The sequence below is a fragment of the Salvelinus fontinalis genome, chromosome 10 (assembly GCF_029448725.1).
Source record: "Salvelinus fontinalis isolate EN_2023a chromosome 10, ASM2944872v1, whole genome shotgun sequence".
Classification (NCBI taxonomy): Eukaryota; Metazoa; Chordata; class Actinopteri; order Salmoniformes; family Salmonidae; genus Salvelinus; species Salvelinus fontinalis.
In genome coordinates, this window is record NC_074674.1 from 47,158,118 (window position 1) to 47,182,076 (window position 23,959).

At 41.7% G+C, this 23,959-nt stretch overlaps 1 protein-coding gene across 1 annotated transcript; it reads right to left on the reverse strand.

Annotated features, from left to right (window-relative positions):
* Positions 1-527: 527 nt before the first annotated feature.
* On the reverse strand, positions 528-9,858 carry LOC129864214 (nectin-4-like). Its single transcript, XM_055936918.1, has 9 exons — positions 9,502-9,858; positions 9,180-9,389; positions 8,659-8,997; positions 7,044-7,274; positions 5,378-5,641; positions 5,055-5,145; positions 4,838-4,892; positions 4,506-4,741; positions 528-1,916 (listed from the first exon to the last, which is right to left on the reverse strand). Exons 1-9 carry the CDS (start codon positions 9,794-9,796, stop codon positions 1,835-1,837), a joined length of 1,803 nt encoding a protein of 600 aa, XP_055792893.1. The 5' UTR covers positions 9,797-9,858; the 3' UTR covers positions 528-1,834.
* Positions 9,859-23,959: the final 14,101 nt, after the last annotated feature.

Genomic DNA, 23,959 nt, shown 5'->3' on the forward strand with positions numbered 1-23,959 from the left:
ACTATTTCTATGCAAACCAATGTACATTTCATATTTGTAGTTACTGTATGTACTGTACAGTAGAAGAAATGTGATTTTGAAAGCTTTCCATTTTGTCTCCATTGAAGATACTGTTATAACAAGGTGAAAACAATGACGAAGTCTGAAGTTTATTCTTTAAAAAAGTCACACTTCACACACTAGCTTACAAAAAAAAAATTTGATAAAAGCAATAAGAAACCTTGCATCAAGCAGAACTCTTTCCTGGACATAAAAACTAAAAATATACCAAACTTCTACTACGTGTATCATCTAACAGTACAATATGAAGTAATACAATATAATAGAAGCAGATAGAATTACTTTCTTGTTCTTAGCCTTCATACAGCATATAGTCTCACAAGTCTGATGATTGTTTCAGACATATAACATAACAACATATATAGCTGTAAAATATAACTGGACCTTGAGGTTGCCTACTTCAGAAATACAACATTTTGGGAAAAGATATTGTAATCAGAAATGTTTACAATTTTACTTAAAAAAAAAAATGTTAAGGTCCTTCTTATTCATCATAGTTTAAAAGGCATAACTGACCCTAGATCAGCACTCCTACTCTGAGTGTGAATACAGTAGTCCTGTGTGACTCAGTTGGTAGAGCATGGTGCATGGGTTCTATTCCTGCTTGTCTTGCCCTGACCATAGAGAGCCCTTGGTTCTCTATGGTGTTGTAGGTCAGGGCATGACTAGGGGGTGTTCTAGTCTTTTCATTTCTATGTTGGTGCTCTTAGTATGGTTCCAAATTAGAGGCAGCTGATGTTCGTTGTCTCTAATTTGGGATCATACTTAAGGGTTCCCTGTTTCCACCTGCTTTGTGGGATATTGTTTTGTGTGAGTGCATTCAGCACCACGTAGTTCATGTATGTTTATTGTTTTTGGTTTAAGTTTCACTGCAAATAAATATGTGGAACCCAACTCACACTGCGCCTTGGTCAGTCCATTTTAATGAGCGTGACACTGCTGGGATAGGACCCATACGAGAAATGTATTCGAACATGACTGTAATGACTGAGTGAATTTGGATAAAAGTGTCTGTTGGATGGAAAATATTATTATATACAATTATAAACTGGGTGGTTTGGGTCCTGGATGCTGATTGGCTGAAAAAGCATTTCAGAAGTGTATACTGTATATCAGACAATATACCACGGGTATGACGCAAAAATACTTGTTTACAGTTCCATTTATGTTGGTAACCAGTTTCTAATAGCAAAAGCTACCTCAGGGGTTTGCAGTATATGGTCAATATACCACGGCATATTCACTCAAGAACAGCCCTTAGCCGTGGTACAGTATATTGTCCATATACCACAAACCCCTGAAGTTTGTTATTGCTATTATAAACTTAAGAAATAAGGCCTGAGGAGGTGTGGTATATGGCCAATATACCATGGCTAAGGGCTGTTCTTATGCACAATGCAACACTGAGTACTTGGATACAGCCCTTAGCCGTGGTATATTGGCCACATACCACAAACCCCGATGTGCCATATTGCTACTAGAAACTGGTGACCAACATAAATAGACCAGTAAATAGTAATTTTATGTCATACTGATAAACCACACCTTTCAGCAAATCAGCATTCAGGCCTCGAACCTACTGGTTTACATTGGCCAATATTCCACACCCCCTCAGGACTTATGTCACTTAGTTTGAATATACAGGTCCAGATATACAAGGTTTTTGTAAAACTTGTTCTGTTAATGTCTTCTTGTTTCTGAGTTTGTTGTGTTCAGGTCTTCCTGGTTCTGGTTTTGTTGTGTTCAGGTCTTCTTGGTTCTGGGTTTGTTATATTCAAGTCTTCTTGGTTCTGGGTTTGTTGACTGTACTGTAGATCTCAGAGGGATCCACCTCAGCTGCTTGTGCTGCTGCTGGTCTGAGGAGAGAGAAACAGAAATGAAACAAAGATTGAGTCCCAAATGGAACCCTATACCCTTTATAGTGCACTACGTTTGACCAGGGCCTATAGGATTCGGTCAAAAGTAGTGCACTAAATAGGGAATAGAGTGCCATTTGGAACCCATTACTCATTATAGTCATGTCATGGTAATTGTCTTGAGATGTCCATTGTTGGGTTGGTAGATTAAGGAAATGACATCACTAGTAGTCACCAGGGGTCAACTGTTTTGCATATTGATGACATCTCCTACAATAAGCAGCGGCATATGAATGACCTTATTGCAGAATATGGTCACTGGGGGGCAGCAGTGAGGCGGTTACATTTCACAGCAGCTTATTGCACATCCTCGTCCTGTTTCTGATGTTGAGGCATGAATTACCTTAATTCAGAATATGCATTATTGATGACATCATCATTTTCTACTCCTCCAATGAGCACATGGCTCTAACTACATATGAGGACAACGAATGTCTATTTTGAAAATAATAATAATAGCCTAATACAAATACTGTACACAATAAAGAAAATGAATTATGCATCAACATCTAAATATTGCTCCCAGCGTTGTTCAAAGCTTATTTTCTTGATCTGACTAATCGCTCCTGCCTCTTTGCGAACGATTGGAATCATGAACTGTGATTTGTTCGTTATGTTTGCCTGTTTGCCTGCTAATGTTTGCCTGCTTTGAAAATTGCTTTTCAGCAGCACATTCACCATTCTCTCAAACGGCTAATTCCCCTTCTCGCTGAACAGGCTGAGGGCGACGTGAAACGAAATACCCCAACTAGTAGATAGCTCTGCTGACAATCTGTTTGCGAGATGCCGAACAAAAGGCATTTTTAAAATCTATCTCGCATTCCTGCCGCATCTACAGACATCCACCAAACAAAATAAATCACTCTGAGAATGAGTGCACAACTGGTAAGTAGTCGCTCATAGACATGTCAGTCAGGTCGGGGGCATAGCTGCCAGCAGACATTTCTATTGCAGTAACATTGAAGGGGTCTGGTTAATATTACTTCACGGTACCCAAACCGGCTGCGCACGTGCGCCATCGTGCGCTATCGTGCATAAATAGATTTTCTCCCCCTACACCAAACGCGATCACGACACGCAGGTTAAAATAAAATAAAAACTCTGAACCAATGACATTAATTTAGGGACAGGTCGAAAAGCATTAAACATGTATGGCAATTTAGCTAGCTCGCTTGCTGTTGCTAGCTAATTTGTCCTGGGATATAAACATTGAGTTGTTATTTTACCTGAAATGCACAAGGTCCTCTACTCTGACAATTAATCCACACAAAAACGGCCAACCGAATCGTTTCTAGTCATCTCTCCTCCTTCCACGCTTTTTCATCTTTGAACTTATATAGTGATCGCATCTCACGTTCATAGTATTACCACGACGACCGGCTAAACAGTTCGTCTTTCAATCACCCACGTGGGTATAACCAATGAGAATATGGCACGTGTGTACCTGCTTCTATAAACCAATGAGGAGATGGGAGAGGCAGGACTTTCAGCGCGATCTGCGTCAGAAATAGAAAGGAGTTCTATTTTAGCCCTTGGCATGGCAGACGCTCGTTGGCGCACGCGAGCAGTGTGGGTGCAATAATTGAATAACATGGATTTCTACATTTATTTTGCGACGCTCGCGCACACGACGTGTCCGGTCTGTTCAGCATAATAGCCAGCTAGAAGGATGAAGTAAGAAGCTAACGTTAAACGGAGCCTACCTCAGCAGGAGCAACAAATACACTACTAAGTCCTTTACAGAGAGTAGGCTACTGAGACAGACAGTTATGTGGGGCTCAGTGGAGAGGCTGAGGCAGGCTGCAATGCAGGTAGAAGTAGAGGAGACCGAGAGAGAGAGGAAGCAAGCAGAGAGAGAGATTTTTACAGTGGTTCCCAAACTTGGGGTCGGGGCCGCATGTGGGGTCCCCTGAGAAAATCTGTACTAATCTAATCAAACACTTTAGGAACATAAAAAGTAAATCTTTCAATATGAACATCTCCACAGGACCTATCTTCCCCATATACTGTAGCTATATATATATAAAGATATGTTTAAATATGAACACCTCCACAGCACCTATCTTCCCTGTAGTCCTACATTATAATATTATCAACATGCAAACAATAAAGTTCTAAACATGTCACATGTTTTTGTTTCTTCTCTGATTAGTGTGTCAGTGTGAATCATTTCCCATATTTCCTCCCTTTCAGATGTATAACATTACAACTGTACAGCTAATAGGTTATGTGTTTGTAGATGGACTGAGGTGAATTAACCTACAGCAGCCAAGGTGATAATGGACTGAGGTGAATTAACCTACAGCAGCCAAGGTGAAAATGGCCGGGGACATTTTTGCTTGACTTGCTGTTTTCCAAATACTAATTTTAATTGTGTAGAAATACAGTAAATGAGATTCAACTTTCCAACCCCCACCCCACCCCCACATCCAGATTTGGTTGTAAACAAACAAACTTCTCCTTTAATGCTGTGTGTTCACAATGTTCTAGTATTGACTCTATGTTGCTGTATTGAGAGAAAATGCTCACTGGGTGGCAGAACTGGGGAGGTTGAATTTCACAGCAGCGTATTGGACATCTTGGTCATGTTTCTGTGGTTGATTCAGCTGGACGGTGGAGTACAGAGGCACTTCCTGGTTTTTGGAGCGAGAGAAGTAGACGCTGGCGTAGTGAACATCATCCTGGTCGTCTGTGGCTGCTGTCTGTGCTGCAGTAGGGGTCATGGCCATGACTGAGATGTTGTCATACACTGGACTAGAGTCTCCCTGATGGAGAGAGAGGACAGACAACATGAGGAATGGAAATGTTCCACAAAGCAATACACATTAATTACAGTCATCTTCTGATTCCAACAGACTCACCTGTCCATCTTCTGCTGTGTCTCTTGTGTTGGAGGTGGATGTGGAGACCTTCTTCCTGTTTTGTACATTAATGAATGTATGAAGATATCAATCAATTAATAAATTAAGTAACTTTTATTTTTTTAACTTTTATTTAACTAGGCAAGTCAGTTATGAACAAATTCAAAATTACAATGACTAAAGTGAAATTATGTAAAAAATATGCAATCTCACTCACCTGGACCACATGAGTCCAGAGAGACAGAGGATGAGAACCAGAACAACCACTATGATTCCTACAGCTGCAGTCACAACTGATGTTTGTTTCCCTATAATAAAATATGGATGATATGAGTACATGGCATGTTCTTATAATCTAAAATCTAACACATTATAGAATATCAACACAATACATGTTAATAATTTTGGGATCTTATAAGACTTGTGACATCATAAACCAACACATAATTATAAACCAAAGTGTAATCAGTCAAAACACAATGATTAAGATCAGCTTGAAACCTGTCATTTTGTATTGAAGTATTGAAGATGTAACTTTACCTGCTACAATGATCATCAGAGCTGTAGAGTTCATAGATCCTCTTCCATTCTGGGCCTCACAGTAATATTCTCCTCTGTCCTCAGAGATGATGTTAGTGATGCTGTAACTCTGTCCTGATGCTTTTGGTGAGGCTACATTCTTCTTGTACCAGGTGTATTTGTCCACAGGTGGGTTGGCATCACTGCTGCAGGTCAGAGTCACTGAACTGCCCTCCACTATTTCACCAGAGGGACTGACTGACACTGAGGTGTTCCTTGGACCATCTGGTGTTGAAGATGACAGAAAAATAACAACTCATATAACATGTAAGACACCAAGAGATGATGTATATTAGTATAGATTAGTATATTACACTGACAAGTAGAACCATTTATTACAGAGATGATGTAAACTAGTATATATTAGTATATTACACTGACATGTAGAACCATGTATTACAGAGATGATGTAAATTAGTATAGATTAGTATATAATACTGACATGTAGAACCATGTATTACAGAGATGATGTAAATTAGTATAGATTAGTATATTACACTGACATGTAGAACCATGTATTACAGAGATGATGTAAATTAGTATAGATTAGTATATTACACTGACATGTAGAACCATGTATTACAGAGATGATGTAAATTAGTATAGATTAGTATATTACACTGACATGTAGAACCATGTATTACAGAGATGATGTAAATTAGTATAGATTAGTATATTACACTGACATGTAGAACCATGTATTACAGAGATGATATCAATGACTTTCACTGTACATATATCAACACCCCATGTACTCACATCTGACAGTGAGAGTCTCTTCTGGAGAGAGGATTCTCTCTAAGCCTTCGACAGCACAGGAGTAGTTCCCTGCATCCTTACTGCTGACTGGGTCTAGGATCAGACTTATAACTGGTGACTAGGTCTAGGATCAGACTGTTATAACTAGTGTTTGGGATGTTCAGATGTTGTCTGTTCTTGTACCAGATGTAGGTGGGGTTGAGACCGACTGTACATTGGGTTCTACATCTCAGTGTGACTCTCTCCCCCTCTGACACAGACGTAGGATCCATCTCCAACAGGATATCTAAGAGGAAACATCAGTCATATTTGACTCCAGACAGGCTTGTCATGTGATTAGACTTGTCCTATTACAGTACTAAGTGTAGGTGGACTATTACCTGTGACAGTCAACATCACACCAGGAAGGCCAGAAAATCTCCCTGTATTTGTTGTTAGTAATCTGAATTTGTATTCAGCCGAGTCCTTCTCTGTCAGGTGTGTTATTGTCATGGTGTGGTGGTTCTCTGTGTTTCTATTGTACTCCACACGATCTGTATACTCTGGATATGAACTGACATCTACAGGGTGTTTCTGTGTAAACCAGAATGAACCTTGTTCTATATAACTAGTGGGATGAGTGTAAGAGCAGGATATGTCCACTGTGGAGCCCTTCAAGACACAGATTCTCCTCTTGGTGTAAGTCACTCTCCAGCAGTTTGAACTATGAGCACCTGAAACATGATGAAGATATCTGTTAGTTTTGAACTATTTCTGTTTACTTCTGTTGTAGTAAACTACTTGACCATTTTCAGTGTTTTGTAAATCAATAACAATTTTAGCTGTTATTTGATATTGTGAAATTATAACTAAATTAATCTACACTCACACACTGCAGGAGAGTGGAGATCCTCATGGCCTTTTACAGCACAGGAGTAGCTGCCTTCATCCTCACTGTAGACATATTTAGAGTACATAGAGGAAGTCCTCTGCTCTATATATTGTCCGTTCTTGTACCAGATGTAGTTGGGGTTGAGACCGACTGTACATTTGGTTCTACATCTCAGTGTGACTCTCTCCCCTTCTGACACAGACGTAGGATCCATCTCCAACAGGATATCTAAGAGGAAACATCAGTCATATTTGACTCCAGACAGGCTTGTCATGTGATTAGACTTGTCCTATTACAGTACTAAGTGTAGGTGGACTATTACCTGTGACAGTCAACATCACACCATGAAGGCCAGAAAATCTCCCTGTAATTGTTGTTAGTAATCTGAATTTGTATTCAGCCGAGTCCTTCTCTGTCAGGTGTGTTATTGTCATGATGTGGTGGTTCTCTGCGTTCCTATTGTATTTCACACGACCTGCATACTCTGGATATGACCTGAGATCTACAGGGTGTTTCTGTGTAAACCAGAAAGAACCTTGTTCTTTATAACTAGTGGGATGAGTGTAAGAGCAGGATATGTTCACTGTGGAGCCCTTCAAGGCACAGATTCTCCTCTCGGTGTAAGTCACACTCCAGCAGTTGTGACCCTGAGCACCTGAAACATAAAGAGGCTCTCAGTTAATAGTTATAACTTTTCATGTCTTGTTTCTTTAGGTGCAAAGTAAAGAAGTAAACTGGTCATTTCAAGTCGTTTCAGTATAAATCATAACCATTTGAGGTGTTGGTTTTGCTAGAGTGAAACACTGTTTGAATCAACACTTTTTTCCCCCACTCACACACTGCAGGAGAGCGGAGAACCTCATGGCCTTTTACAGCACAGGAGTAACTGTCTTCATAGTTACTGGAGACTGGGTCTTTGTACTGGGGGGAGGTGCTCTCATCTAGATGTTGTCCATTCTTGTACCAGATGTATGTGGGGTTACCAGGGTTACACTGACTTGTAGAACCATGTATTAGAGAGATGATATCAATGACTTTCACTGTAGACATATCAACACCCCATGTACTCACATCTGACAGTGAGAGTCTCTTCTGGAGAGAGGATTCTCTCTAAGCCTTTTACAGCACAGGAGTAGTTCCCTGCATCCTCACTGCTGACTGGGTCTAGGATCAGGCTGTTATAACTGATGACTGGGTCTAGGATCAGACTGTTATAACTGGTGACTGGGTCTAGGATCAGGCTGTTATAACTGGTGACTGGGTCTAGGATCAGGCTGTTATAACTGGTGACTGGGTCTAGGATCAGGCTGTTATAACTGGTGACTGGGTCTAGGATCAGGCTGTTATAACTGGTGACTGGGTCTAGGATCAGACTGTTATAACTGGTGATTGGGTTGTTCAGACGTTGTCCGTTCTTGTACCAGATGTAGGTGGGGTTGAGAGCGACTGTACAATGGGTTCTACATCTCAGTGTGACTCTCTCCCCCTCAGACACAGACGTAGGATCCATCTCCAACAGGATATCTAAGAGGAAACATCAGTCATATTTGACTCCAGACAGACTTGTCATGTGATTAGACTTGTCCTATTACAGTACTAACTGTAGGTGGACTATTACCTGTGACAGTCAACATCACACCAGGAAGGCCAGAAAATCTCCCCTCATCTGTTGTTGTTAATCTGAATTTGTATTCAGCAGAGTCCTTCTCTGTCAGGTGTGTTATTGTCATGGTGTGGTGGTTCTCTGTGTTTCTATTGTACTCCACACGACCTGCATACTCTGGATATGAACTGAGATCTACAGGGTGTTTCTGTGTAAACCAGAATGAACCTTGTTCTATGTAACTAGTGGGATGAGTGTAAGAGCAGGATATGTCCACTTTGGAGCCCTTCAAGACACAGATTCTCCTCTTGGTGTAAGTCACTCTCCAGCAGTTGTGACCCTGAGCACCTGAAACATAAAGAGGCTCTCTGTTAATAGTTTTAACTTTTCATGTCTTGTTTCTTTAGGTGCAAAGTAAAGAAGTAAACTGTTCATTTCAAGTCGTTTCAGTAAAAATCATAACCATTTGAGCTGTTGGTTTTGCTAGAGTGAAACACTGAGTTTTAATCAACACTTTTTCTCCCACTTACACACTGCAGGAGAGCGGAGATCCTCATGGCCTTTTACAGCACAGGAGAAGCTGTCTACATAGTTACTGGAGACTGGGTCTTTGTACTGGGGGGAGGTGCTCTCATCTAGATGTTGTCCATTCTTGTACCAGATGTATGTGGGGTTACCAGTCAGAGTACAGGTGGTTTTACATGTCAGTTTGTTGTCATATATCCTCTCCACCTTTAGATCTGAAGGGAGAGGATATGAAACAATAATGGAGGAAGTCTGTCAGTCACCACCATTTCACTGTTCTCATAGAACATGTAATAAATGACTTGTACTCTACTATTTATTCAGTACCTGTGAGACTGAGAGGGAATCCATATGAATATTTCCATTCTGAATACTGGTTTGTTTTATATCTGAAGTAATATGTTGTTATGTCTCTCTGTCTCAGGTCTGTGATTCTCAGGATGCAGTCCTTCTCTGTAGTTCCATGGTACTCCACACGACCTTCATAATTAGGGTCCCTTCTCAGATCATAAGTCTTACCATTCGACCATTCGTTATACCAGACCATCTCTGTGACTTGGGTCAAACTGGGAATAGGACAGCGCAGGTCCACTGATGACCCCTTTAAGGCACAGACACTCATCACAGTATATTGCCTCAGAACACCTGAAACACAGTGTCACAGGACTCAACCATGAGAGAACTTCATTTGTGACGTCAAGACTATAAAGAAACAGACATTACAATATTACATCAAAATGCATGTAAACATGTGTAGCTGTACTATACTATACTGTACTACTATACTGTAGGACCCATCTACTCAAATGTACATTCCCTTATATCATTCTAGTATTCATTTCAATATACATCATGGAAGTAAAAAGCACTGGTGGCCAGGGTAGGGGTCAATCCCATTTAAATTCCAGTCAATTCAGAAAGTAAAACAAATTCCAATTCCACATTTTCTAAATGTTCCTAATTGAAAAGCATTGGATATAATTGGAATTTCAGTCTACTTCCTGAATTGAGTGGAATTGAGATGGAATTGACTCCAACTCTGCTGGTGGTTGACAACATTCTTATTCTGCTACTGCTGCTGATGTGCAGAAGTGTGAATGGAAACCACAGATAAGCATCACTCAGTGAGGTGTGAAGTATGACTATTTAATGGTGGAGACACCTAACAGAACACACAAGCTTAACATTACAATTGTTATGCTTTTAGAAATGTATTTAGATTGATATACAGGTCAACTAAAAGATAAGAATGAGACCATACCTGCTACAGACCAGAGAAATACCACCAACACACTTCCTGCTGTTCTCAAGGTCATTGTTGCATCTCCCACCCTGCAGTCTTAGAAACATAAACAACAACTCACTCTATAGCTGGTGAATAACTCCACCTGATACATTGAAGTATAAACTGTAAATGGGGTACAGGGCCTCATTACTGAAAATGAACCAGGCTCATATTGTGTTGTGTTGTATTGTGCTATATGGTTGTCTATGTGAATGCTGTCTGTCTGTAAGTCTATTGCACTATGTATGTAATGTGTGTTGCATGTCTGTCTACGTCTGTCTATTTATGATGACATGTAGTATGATGCAATAATACATTTCTTATGTATACAATAGTCATCATCAACAACAACCACTTATTGAACAGATCTGTAGTACTGTAAACACATATTTGTATATCGATTGTTCTGAAGCTGTTTTATTCTCAGAACCCCAAATATAGGAGGATAAATGTTCGATCCTCTACGGTCCGTCAAGCTGTACAGCAGCCTAAAGACTGACCACCAGGTTCAATGATAGCTCCTATCCTCAAGCTGTGAGGCTAAACAGCAAGTGAATCACACACACAGACATACGCACTCACGAACACACGCACACACACACACACACACACACACACACACACACACACACACACACACACACACACACACACACACACACACACACACACACACACACACACACACACACACACACACACACACACACACACACACACACACACACACACACACACACACACACACACACACACACACACACACACACACTACAGCGTTACACTGAGCATGTCGTGTTCCACCTGGTTCATCATGTCATCCTGATGTAACTCTATTTCTTGAATTGCATTGTTGGTTAAGGACTTGTAAGTAAGCATTTCACAGTAAGGTCTACACCTGTTGTATTTGGCGCATGTGACAAACACCATTTGATTTGATTTGATTAGAGTACCCAAAAGTTGGACAAGGGGTCGATTTCATTAAGAACTAATGGATCTATCATTTCCTATACAACATGTATTTTTTTGTTATGTTTATGAATAGCTATTTGGTCAGAATATGTGTGTCAGAAAAAGTGTCAGAAAAATATCTGGACGTTGTGGAAAAAGTAGCTAAGTTAGCACACTGTATAACCATTGATTTCAGCTCTAAATATGCACATTTTCGAACAAAACATAAGTGTATGTTATAGGACTGTCATCTGATGAAGAATATCAAGGTTAGTCAAAAATTATATATCTTTTCCTGGTTTGTTGCGATCGCTAACTTTTGCTGCTGGGAAATGGCTTGTGTTTCTGGCTATTGTGGTAAGCTAATATAACGCTATATTGTGTTTTCGCTGTAAAACACTTAATAAATCGGAAATATTGGCTGGAATCACAAGATGTCTGTCTTTCATTTGCTGTACACTGTATTTTTCAGAAATGTTTTATGATGAGTAATTAGGTATTTGACGTTGGTGTCTGTAATTATTCTGGCTGCTTTCGGTGCAATTTCTGATTGTAGCTGCAATGTAAACTATGATTTATACCTGAAATATGCACATTTTTCGAACAAAACATAGATTTATTGTATAACATGTTATAAGACTGTCATCTGATGAAGTTGTTTCTTGGTTAGTTTGGTTGGTTCTTGGTTAGTTAGGTTGGCTTTGTGCATGCTACCTGTGCTGTGAAAAATGTCTGTCCTTTTTTGTATTTGGTGGTGAGCTAACATAAATATACGTGCTGTTTTCGCTGTAAAACATTTTAAAAATCGGACATGTTGGCTGGATTCACAAGATGTGTACCTTTCATTTGCTGTATTGGACTTGTTAATGTGTGAAAGTTAAATCAAGAAATAATCTGAACTTGTTAACTGTGAGATGTAATATTATCAATCATGGAACGTTCCGGTATGTTCCATCTTTCTGTGTTCCAGCCCTCGCTGGTGGAACTACCTTCAACTCTCCAAACATCCATGATGTCATATTGTATCTGCATGATGTGTTTTAAAATGGCAAAAAATAATATTTCATGTAACAGGACATTGCTCCTTCTGAAAGTGTCTGTGTTTATTTTGTACTGGTGATGATGATGATGAAGGTGAATAAACGACTATTGCTATACAACCCACTGTAAATGTATTATTTGTAGTTACTATTAAGTACTGTAAAGAACAAGAGGTGAGATTTTGAAAGCTTTCCATTTTCTCTCCACTGAAGATACTGTTATAACAAGGTGAAAACAATGACAATTAAGTTTATTCTGAAAAGTTGATTACAAAAAATATCACTCTTCACACATGATTTGTTAAAAACGTCTTATGGCTCGGGTCAGTATTAAGTAGCTTGGATGAATAAGGTGCCCAGAGGTGCCCAGAGTATAAAGCCTGCTAGTCAGTCCCAGTTGCTAATATATGCATATTATTAGTATATTTGGATAAAACACACTCTGACGTTTCTAAAACTGTTTGAATGATGTCTGTGACTATAACAGAACTCATATGGCAGGCAAAAACCTGAGAAAAAATCCAACCAGGAAGTGGGACATTTGAGGTTGGTCGTTTTTCAACTCATTCCCTATTGAAGATACAGTGGGATATTGGTCATCTTACACTTCCTAAGGCTTCCACTAGATGTCAACAGTATTTAGAACCTTGTTTGATGCTTCTACTATGAAGGAGGGGGGAATGAGTCAGAGGTCTGGCAGAGAGCCACGAGCTGGCCACGCTCGTTCACGTGAGAGCGAGCTCTGTTCCATTGCAATTCTACAGAAAAAATGAATTCTCCGGTTGGAAAATTATTGAAGATTTATGTTAAAAACAGCATTAAGATTGATTCTGTACTTCATTTTGACATGTTTCTACGGACTGTAACGGAACTTTTTGAGTTTTCGTCTGCTCCTGCTCCTAGCGTTTCGTGAGTTTGGATTTGTTTACCAAACGCGCTAACAAAAGGAGCTATTTGGACATAAATTATGGAGATTTTCGAAAAAAACTAACATTTATTGTGGAACTGGGATTCTGGGAGTGCATTCTGATGAAGATCATCAAAGGTAAGTGAATATTTGTAATGTTATTTCTGACTTCTGTTGACTGCACAATATGGCGGATATCTTTTTGGCTTGTTTGTGTTCTGAGCGCCGTACTCAGATTATTGCATGGTCTGCTTTTTCCGTAAAGCTTTTTTGAAATCTGACACAGCGGTTGCATTAAGGAGAAGTGTATCTAAAGTTCCATGTATAACACTTGTATTTTCATCAACATTTATAATGAGTATTTCTGTAAATTGATGTGGCTCTCTGCAAAATCCCCAGATGTTTTTGGAACTACTGAACATAACGCGCCAATGTATACTGAGATTTTTTTTATATAAATATGAACTTTATCGAACAAAACATACATGTATTGTGTAACATGAAGTCCTAAGAGTGTCATCTGATGAAGATCATCAAAGGTTAGTGATTAATTCTATCTCTATTTCTGATTTTTGTGACTCCTCTCTGGCTGGAAAAATGGCTGTGTTTTTCTGTGACTTGGCTCTGACCTAACATAATCGTTTGTGGTGCTTTCGCCGTAAAGCCTATTTGAAATCGGACACTGTGGTGGGATTAACAAGAAGTGTATCTTTAAAATGGTGTGAAATACTTGTATGTCTGAGAAATTTTAATTATGGGATTTCTGTTGTTTTGAATTTGCCGCCCTGCACTTTCACTGGCTGTTGTCATATCGATCCCGTTAGCGGGATCTCAGCCCAAAGAAGATTTATTAAGTGATAAGAAATGTTGCATCAAGCAGAACTCTTTCCTGGACATTGAGGCAAAATTGTTTCTTAACTTTGTCATAAAAACTATTTAAAAAATCACCCAAACTTATATTATGTGTATCATGTTACAGTACCATATGAAGTAATACATTCATTCATATTTAGTCTCAAAAGTCTGATGATTATTTCAGACAGTTAACATATAACAAAATAATAGTTATGTAAAATATAACTGAACTTCGAGGCTGCCTAATTCAGATATATAACGTTTGGTCAAAAGTTCTTGTAATCAGATTCCGAGTTTGCTGTATCTTTAAAAATATTAGAAAAAAATTGTTACTTAATAAATATTTACATTTCTTATTCATCATAGTTTAAAAGGCAGAACTGACCCTAGATCAGCACTCCTACTCTAAGTGTGAACACAGTAGTCCTGTCTGACTCAGTTGGTACAGCATGACTCACAGGTTCTATTCCTGCTGGGACTTCCCATATGAAGGATTGATGCACCCATGACTGTAATGACTGAGTGAATGACTTTGGATTAAAGTGTCTGCTAGATGCGTATATGAGGTTTATGGAGTCTGTATCAAAGTCTAGAGAGCTGGTTGTTATGGATGTAGAAAGTTAAAACACACCTCCTACACAGTATAGATGTCAACACTTCTCCCTACCCTGGTTAACAGGAAGGTGATGCTGAGTCAGTTCATCTAAACCAACAACACTTACTGGCAGTGCAGAGAAACAGGAAGTATCCTACTGTAAGTGAGAGTTCTGGGGTTGACACATTTTAAAAGTAGCCTAGTCAGGATGTTAATAAGACATTAACGTGCATAAACAACATGTCAGAAAATCGTTGCATTTGTATATTTGAGGAGTAGGCCTACATTTTATAAAGAGGATAAATATGACCCGTTCCCATCACTCCTCATCAGCTGCATCAAAGTGGTACTGAAGGTTCAGTGTTCTAGACTAGAGCTCCACCTACTGGCATCTCAACACTGCAGCCTCTAGTCCTCATTAAGTCCTCATTCCTTTGGCAGTAATAGGAATAAAATTAATGGATAGTGTTCCATTCATTCCAGCCATTACAATGAGTCCATCCTCCTATATCTCCGCCCACCAGCCTCCTCTGCTGTACAGTACTTTTAGTAGCTTTAGCTAGCAGATAATCCAGTGAACATCACCATAGCCTCCTGTATTTACCGTGAAGTCTACTGTAGTAGTCTGCTGTCCATAAATTATGCAGTTTAGTCGACTCAACAATCAAAAATCAATATACAGTCCTGTGTCAATATATTTTACATATGGGTGATCCTGATAACCAAACCCATTACTTTGCAGGTGCCATGTTCTACCAACTGAGTTACAGAGGAACATGTTCTGTATAGTCTAATGTTTCTCACTGTGTCTCTCACTGTGTCTCATGTTAATACTACTCCTAAACACAACCCACCATCACTGTATCTCATGTTAATACTACTCCTATACACAACCCACCATCACTGTCTCATGTTAATACTACTCCTAAACACAACCCACCATCACTGTGTCTCATGTTAATACTACTCCTAAGCTCTTTCGAAGCATCCACTCAATCTCTCTCACTCTTACTTTAGGGCCATTTTCAAAATGTCTCCACAACAATCTATTGCACTCAGAGCTCTTAAAATAGCATGCACAAGTCTTACATGTGAAACCACATGTACAACGTACATCCTGTCTTTTGTAGCACACAATATAGCTCAGTATTTGTCAAGGGTGACAATATTTTGGTCGTGACTGTATATCTAATAATCAGATTAAGATGTAAAAATACATTTACCCTCACACACACACACAAACAGACACATAACACACACACACACACACACACACACAGTTATACTTGACCCTGTTATACTTTGACAGTGAACATGTTCCTATTGAATGGAGATCTGGGTATTACTGGCAAACTCTACTGACCATATTTTAAACATGTAAATGAATAAACTGAACAAAACTAAACACATGAAACCACACTCAAGGGTCAGTATTCACAAAGTGTTTTAGAGTAGGAGAGCTGATCTGGGATCAGTTTAGCCTTTTAGATCATAATTATACGGACCATCTGAGACACTTTATGAAAACAGGCCCTGATGTAACAACCAAAACACATTTCAAAATGAACCAACAAGTACAAAGATACAGTAAGTCATGTGATGTTTGGCTAAAAACTTTAAAACTAAAACTATATTCCAGGATATCGTCCAGTGTACTTACAGAGTGAAGTGAAGGGGAGAGGTCTTGTACAGTGAGTCAACGTACTGTCACTGCGTGGAAACAAGAAGTAGTCTACTTTAAGTATTAGTAGAAGCAGGCAAAGCCTAAGTGTGAGTTCTGTGGTTGACACGTTTTAAAAGTAGCCTAGTCAGGGCATTAACATGCAGCAACAGCATGTCACATAAAGGATGTTACTGTATCTAAATAGAAAATGGTCTAAAGTCAGCATACTGTAGTTACATTTCTTTATTTGAGGAGTGGACCTACATGTTTTACAAGAGGCAAAATGTGACCGATTCCCATCACTCCTCATCAGCTGGTACTGAAGGTTCCAGAACAGATGAAATGGGAGTATCATTGGTACCAGTGTTCTAGACTAGAGCTCTCCCTACTGACATCTCAACATTACTGCAGCTTCCAGGCTTCACATGTCCCTACTAGTCCGATGAAAATATACAAAATTTAAGGAAGAAAATGTAAAAAATGTATATAGAGTAAACCAGGCACGCACGTAAAAATACTGTTATTCAGAATTATGTTGAACTGGCGTTTGAATTGAGCAAATTAGTGATTACATTTACATTTACATTTAAGTCATTTAGCAGACGCTCTTATCCAGAGCGACTTACAAATTGGTGCATTCACCTTATGACATCCAGTGGAACAGCCACTTTACAATAGTGCATCTAGATCTTTTAAGGGGGGGGGGGGGGGGGGGGGCAGAAGGATTGCTTTATCCTAGGTATTCCTTGAAGAGGTGGGGTTTCAGGTGTCTCCGGAAGGTGGTGATTGACTCCGCTGTCCTGGCGTCGTGAGGGAGTTTGTTCCACCATTGGGGTGCCAGAGCAGCGAACAGTTTTGACTGGGCTGAGCGGGAACTGTACTTCCTCAGTGGTAGGGAGGCGAGCAGGCCAGAGGTGGATGAACGCAGTGCCCTTGTTTGGGTGTAGGGCCTGATCAGAGCCTGAAGGTACTGAGGTGCCGTTCCCCTCACAGCTCCGTAGGCAAGCACCATGGTCTTGTAGCGGATGCGAGCTTCAACTGGAAGCCAGTGGAGAGAGCGGAGGAGCGGGGTGACGTGAGAGAACTTGGGAAGGTTGAACACCAGCCGGGCTGCGGCGTTCTGGATGAGTTGTAGGGGTTTAATGGCACAGGCAGGGAGCCCAGCCAACAGCGAGTTGCAGTAATCCAGACGGGAGATGACAAGTGCCTGGATTAGGACCTGCGCCGCTTCCTGTGTGAGGCAGGGTCGTACTCTGCGGATGTTGTAGAGCATGAACCTACAGGAACGGGCCACCGCCTTGATGTTGGTGGAGAACGACAGGGTGTTGTCCAGGATCACGCCAAGGTTCTTAGCGCTCTGGGAGGAGGACACAATGGAGTTGTCAACCGTGATGGCGAGATCATGGAACGGACAGTCCTTCCCCGGGAGGAAGAGCAGCTCCGTCTTGCCGAGGTTCAGCTTGAGGTGGTGATCCGTCATCCACACTGATATGTCTGCCAGACATGCAGAGATGCGATTCGCCACCTGGTCATCAGAAGGGGGAAAGGAGAAGATTAATTGTGTGTCGTCTGCATAGCAATGATAGGAGAGACCATGTGAGGTTATGACAGAGCCAAGTGACTTGGTGTATAGCGAGAATAGGAGAGGGCCTAGAACAGAGCCCTGGGGGACACCAGTGGTGAGAGCGCGTGGTGAGGAGACAGATTCTCGCCACGCCACCTGGTAGGAGCGACCTGTCAGGTAGGACGCAATCCAAGCGTGGGCCGCGCCGGAGATGCCCAACTCGGAGAGGGTGGAGAGGAGGATCTGATGGTTCACAGTATCGAAGGCAGCCGATAGGTCTAGAAGGATGAGAGCAGAGGAGAGAGAGTTAGCTTTAGCAGTGCGGAGCGCCTCCGTGATACAGAGAAGAGCAGTCTCAGTTGAGTGACTAGTCTTGAAACCTGACTGATTTGGATCAAGAAGGTCATTCTGAGAGAGATAGCAGGAGAGCTGGCCAAGGACGGCACGTTCAAGAGTTTTGGAGAGAAAAGAAAGAAGGGATACTGGTCTGTAGTTGTTGACATCGGAGGGATCGAGTGTAGGTTTTTTCAGAAGGGGTGCAACTCTCGCTCTCTTGAAGACGGAAGGGACGTAGCCAGCGGTCAAGGATGAGTTGATGAGCGAGGTGAGGTAAGGTAGAAGGTCTCCGGAAATGGTCTGGAGGAGAGAGGAGGGGATAGGGTCAAGCGGGCAGGTTGTTGGGCGGCCGGCCGTCACAAGACGCGAGATTTCATCTGGAGAGAGAGGGGAGAAAGAGGTCAAAGCACAGGGTTGGGCAGTGTGAGCAGAACCAGCGGTGTCGTTTGACTTAGCAAACGAGGATCGGATGTCGTCGACCTTCTTTTCAAAATGGTTGACGAAGTCGTCTGCAGAGAGGGAGGAGGGGGGGGGAGGGGGAGGAGGATTCAGGAGGGAGGAGAAGGTGGCAAAGAGCTTCCTAGGGTTAGAGGCAGATGCTTGGAATTTAGAGTGGTAGAAAGTGGCTTTAGCAGCAGAGACAGAAGAGGAAAATGTAGAGAGGAGGGAGTGAAAGGATGCCAGGTCCGCAGGGAGGCGAGTTTTCCTCCATTTCCGCTCGGCTGCCCGGAGCCCTGTTCTGTGAGCTCGCAATGAGTCGTCGAGCCACGGAGCGGGAGGGGAGGACCGAGCCGGCCTGGAGGATAGGGGACATAGAGAGTCAAAGGATGCAGAAAGGGAGGAGAGGAGGGTTGAGGAGGCAGAATCAGGAGATAGGTTGGAGAAGGTTTGGGCAGAGGGAAGAGATGATAGGATGGAAGAGGAGAGAGTAGCGGGGGAGAGAGAGCGGAGGTTGGGACGGCGCGATACCATCCGAGTAGGGGCAGTGTGGGAAGTGTTGGATGAGAGCGAGAGGGAAAAGGATACAAGGTAGTGGTCGGAGACTTGGAGGGGAGTTGCAATGAGGTTAGTGGAAGAACAGCATCTAGTAAAGATGAGGTCAAGCGTATTGCCAGCCTTGTGAGTAGGGGGGGAAGGTGAGAGGGTGAGGTCAAAAGAGGAGAGGAGTGGGAAGAAGGAGGCAGAGAGGAATGAGTCAAAGGTAGACATGGGGAGGTTAAAGTCACCCAGAACTGTGAGAGGTGAGCCGTCCTCAGGAAAGGAGCTTATCAAGGCATCAAGCTCATTGATGAACTCTCCAAGGGAACCTGGAGGGCGATAAATGATAAGGATGTTAAGCTTGAAAGGGCTGGTAACTGTGACAGCATGGAATTCAAAGGAGGCGATAGACAGATGGGTAAGGGGAGAAAGAGAGAATGACCACTTGGGAGAGATGAGGATCCCGGTGCCACCACCCCGCTGACCAGAAGGTCTCGGGGTGTGCGAGAACACATGGGCAGACGAAGAGAGAGCAGTAGGAGTAGCAGTGTTATCTGTGGTGAGCCATGTTTCCGTCAGTGCCAGGAAGTCGAGGGACTGGAGGGACGCATAGGCTGAGATGAGCTCTGCCTTGTTGGCCGCAGATCGGCAGTTCCAGAGGCCACCGGAGACCTGGAACTCCACGTGGGTCGTGCGGGCTGGGACCACCAGGTTAGGGTGGGCGCGGCCACGCGGTGTGAAGCGTTTGTATGGTCTGTGCAGAGAGGAGAGAACAGGGATAGACAGACACATGGTTGACAGGCTACAGAAGAGGCTACGCTAATGCAATGGAGATTAGAATGACAAGTGGGCTACACGTCTCGAATGTTCAGAAAGTTAAGCTTACGTTGCAAAAAGATAAAAATAAAATACAAGATCTTATTGACTAAAATGATATAGTACTGCTGGCTGGTGAAGTAGCCTGGCTAGCAGTGGCTACGTTGTTGAAAGTGAAGCTGGCTAGGTAACCTCGACAATTTCACTAAATTTCTCTAAACTACACAATTATCATGGATACAAGGACAGCAAAGACAACTAGCTAACACTACGCTAATCAAGTCGTCCCGTTGTAGTGTAAGTTTCTACAGTGCTGCTATTCGGTAGAAGTTGGCTAGCTAGCAGTGTTGGCTAGGTAGGAGGACGGCAGCGCGGCAGGCGAAAAATAGCTGGCTAGCTAACCGATAATTACTCAAAGCTACACAATTATCTTAGATAAAAAGATAGCAAAGAAAACTATGTAGCTAGCTAACACTACACAAGTCAAGTCGTTCCGTTGTAATGTAATCGTTTCTACCGTGCTGCTAATCGGTGGCTAGCTGGCTAGTTAGCAGGGTTGACTACGTTACGTTACGTTAGGGCGAGAATACCTGGCTAGCGAACCTCAGCGAACCTTGATAACTACACAAGTATCACCGATACAAAGACGGCTATGGAGCCAGCTAAGTAGCTAGCTAAGATCGAACAAATACAAATCAAAGATAGCAAAGACAACTGTGTAGTCAGCCAACACTACACTGATCAAGTCGTTCCGTTGTAATGCACTCGTTTCTACAATGCTGCTATTCGGTGGCAAGCTGGCTAGCTAGCAGTGTTTGCTACGTTGCGTTACGTTAGGGCGAAAATAGCTGGCTGGCGAACCTCAATAACTACACAATTATGTTTGATGCAAAGACGGCTATGTAGCTAGCTAAGATCAAACAAATCAAACCGTTGTACTGTAGTGAAAATGAAAATCAGACCGTTGTACTATAATGAAATGTAATGAAAAGTTTATACTACTATTCGGTGGACGTTTGCTAGCTGCTGGGCAGATAAGTGTGGACTACGATAGACGACGGAATACGATAATTACGCAATTATCTTTTATACACAGACGGCTAAGTAGCTAGCTAAGAAGAAATTGCTAAGGTTAGACAAATTAAACCGTTGTACTATAATGAAATGTAATGAAATGTAATGAAAATGAAATGAAAAGTTATACTACCTGCAGAGCGAATGCAAATGCGACCGCTCGCTCCAAACCGGATGCCGTGAGTGATCTCAGCTAGCGTGTTAGCGTGTTAGCTACATGAAGCTGCTGTTATTCAGCGATAAGCAAGCAATTTTGTGCATCACACAGCTACTCTGAATGGACTGGATTGTGAACAATACGATGCGCTGCCACTGAATTACAGCAAGACCCCATACTTAGCTTGTGAGCTAACTAGTAAGCTAACATTTAGCTATCAACATTAGCTAACTAGAAACAACAGACAACAGTGAGCTGTCATTATGCCAAGGCCAAGGCAAGCTGCTCTGAGTTTCCAGTGTGTGCTTGTGTGAAAGAGATGTCTTCAGCTCACTGATCTTCAGAGCAATGGACCCAAAGTGAACCCTGACATGCATATAACTAAGTCTGTCTGTCTGTCTGGGATTATTGTCCTATTGTGTCTGCATGATGCGTGTTTTTTTAAATGACAATGAATAATCTTTTATGTAATTGGTTATTACTGCTTCGATATTGTTATTTTATTGTGTGATCTTTTTTTTGTAGCAATTTTATAATATTTTTTATTTATTATTTTCTTACATAAAAACAACTGCATTGTTAGTTAAGGGCTTGTCAGTAACTATTTCACAGTAAGGTCTACACCTGTTGTACTTGGAGCATGTGACTAATACAATTGGATGTGATTTGTGTGTTTAGGTGCTGGACATTGCTCCCTCTGACACTGGGTTTCTGAACATCTAAAAGTCTGAGCCGTTTGGGGGGTTCTACTAGCTGACATATGGAATTGTTTTAAGGTGGTCATACCATGGATCATTTAGCTATTTGATTTTGAATTATAGTACCCCTTTAGGTTAAAAAGTGTAATACTTAAAAATTATTTGATAAAATATTGAATTTGTCCTTTACTGCTATAGCCCATATAAACACATTGAATAACACATTCATAAATGGCAAAGAAAGACAGTGAAAAAATTTATATTAAGAACTAAGGTTTTGTAGTGACTGTCCTCTATCTAGGAGATATAACAAAGTTCAGGACAATATATATTCAAAAGTATGTGAACACACCTTCAGATTAGTGGAATAGTCTATAACACACCCGTTGCTGACAGATGTAGAAAATTGAGCAATCTCCATAAACAAACATTGGCAGTAGAATTGCCTTACTGAAGATCTCAGTGACTGTAATGATTTTCTTCGGTGGAAGAAGGAGAGGACCAAAGCGCAGCGTGGTTAGTGTTCATCTTATTTTAATAAATCCAAAACTGAACACTACAAATACAAAAACAACAAACGTGAAAAACAACAAACGTGAAAAACGAAACAGTTCTATCTGGTGCAGACACACAAAGACTGAAGACAACCACCCACAAAACACAATAGAACACAGGCTACCTAAATATGGTTCCCAATCAGAGACAATGACTAACACCTGCCTCTGATTGAGAACCATATCAGGCCAAATGAGAAACCCCACATAGAAACAGAAAACATAGATCATACCCACCCAACTCACGCCCTGACCACACTAAAACAAAGAAAATACAAAATAACTATCTGGTCAGAACGTGTTAGTAACCCCCCCCCCCCCCCCCCCCCCCCCCCAAGGTGCGGACTCCGGCCGCAAAACCTGAACCTATAGGGGAGGGTCTGGGTGGGCACCTGTCCGCGGTGGCGGATGACTGATAAGTCATCTGATAAGTCAGAGGAGTAGTTCTCCAAACACCTGTAGAGCGAGAGAGAGACAGAGAGAGAGAGACAGAGAGAGAGAGCGAAAAGGAAGAGAGAGAGAGAGGGGAGAGATGGAAAGAGAGGGAGCGAGAGAGTGACAGAGAGCGAAAGAGAGAGAGTGTTTGATGGGAGTATAGTGGTAGTTTATGTTGTGTACCTGTTGTGTGTGGGGTCATAGGTTAGAGGTCAAGCTTTAAGGTGTTGTGTATCTGTGGTCTTTGGGGTTACAGTGGATTGTCTCAGAGAACATGTCCACAGCCTGAGAGTACTGGCTGCTTAAACAGCTGAATACCCTTCTCTGGAGGAGAACACACACATACAGTGTTAAACTGGGGTCATTTCAGTGAATAGATATAATCATTCTGAGACAATTGTGTTAAAGTCACCTGTTAGTGAGACTCTCTTCCTCATTACAGGGTCTGAACTCTCCACCTGAAATGAGACAACTCAGTTAACACTGCCTCTGTTAACAACTACACCATTACTCAAATCAAATGTTCTGTCTTTTACGGTGTAAACAAAACACAGGTATTACAATCACTGGCTGCCATGGCAACATGGTGAAGAATGATCAAAGTACTACTCCTTTCTTAGTTACAATCACAACCTTACAATCAGAGGCTGCGTCCCAATTCTCCACCCAATGATGGAAACTCTGGTGCAAGGCAAGTCCGCACTCGGGGATAAAGGTGGAGGATTGTGGACCATAATTCGGCTCTGGCAGGCTCACCTTTTCTATCTTCTCTCATAAACCTGCTTCCTGATTGGCTGTGAGGTGGCTGAGCGGGCGTGTCTTTATGTACAGACCATCGAACAGTCTGCAGACGATATACATCTGAGAGAGGAGGAAC

Coding starts and splice junctions, on each gene's coding strand:
- LOC129864214 (XM_055936918.1), bottom strand. CDS start 9,796: ATGAGTGTCTGTGCCTTAAAGGGGTCATCAGTGGACCTGCGCTGTCCT. Junction 9,390..9,501: donor ATTCCCTCTCAGTCTCACAG/GTACTGAATAAA, acceptor CTCTCCCTTCAG/ATCTAAAGGTGGAGAGGATA. Junction 4,893..5,054: donor TCTGGACTCATGTGGTCCAG/GTGAGTGAGATT, acceptor TGTACAAAACAG/GAAGAAGGTCTCCACATCCA.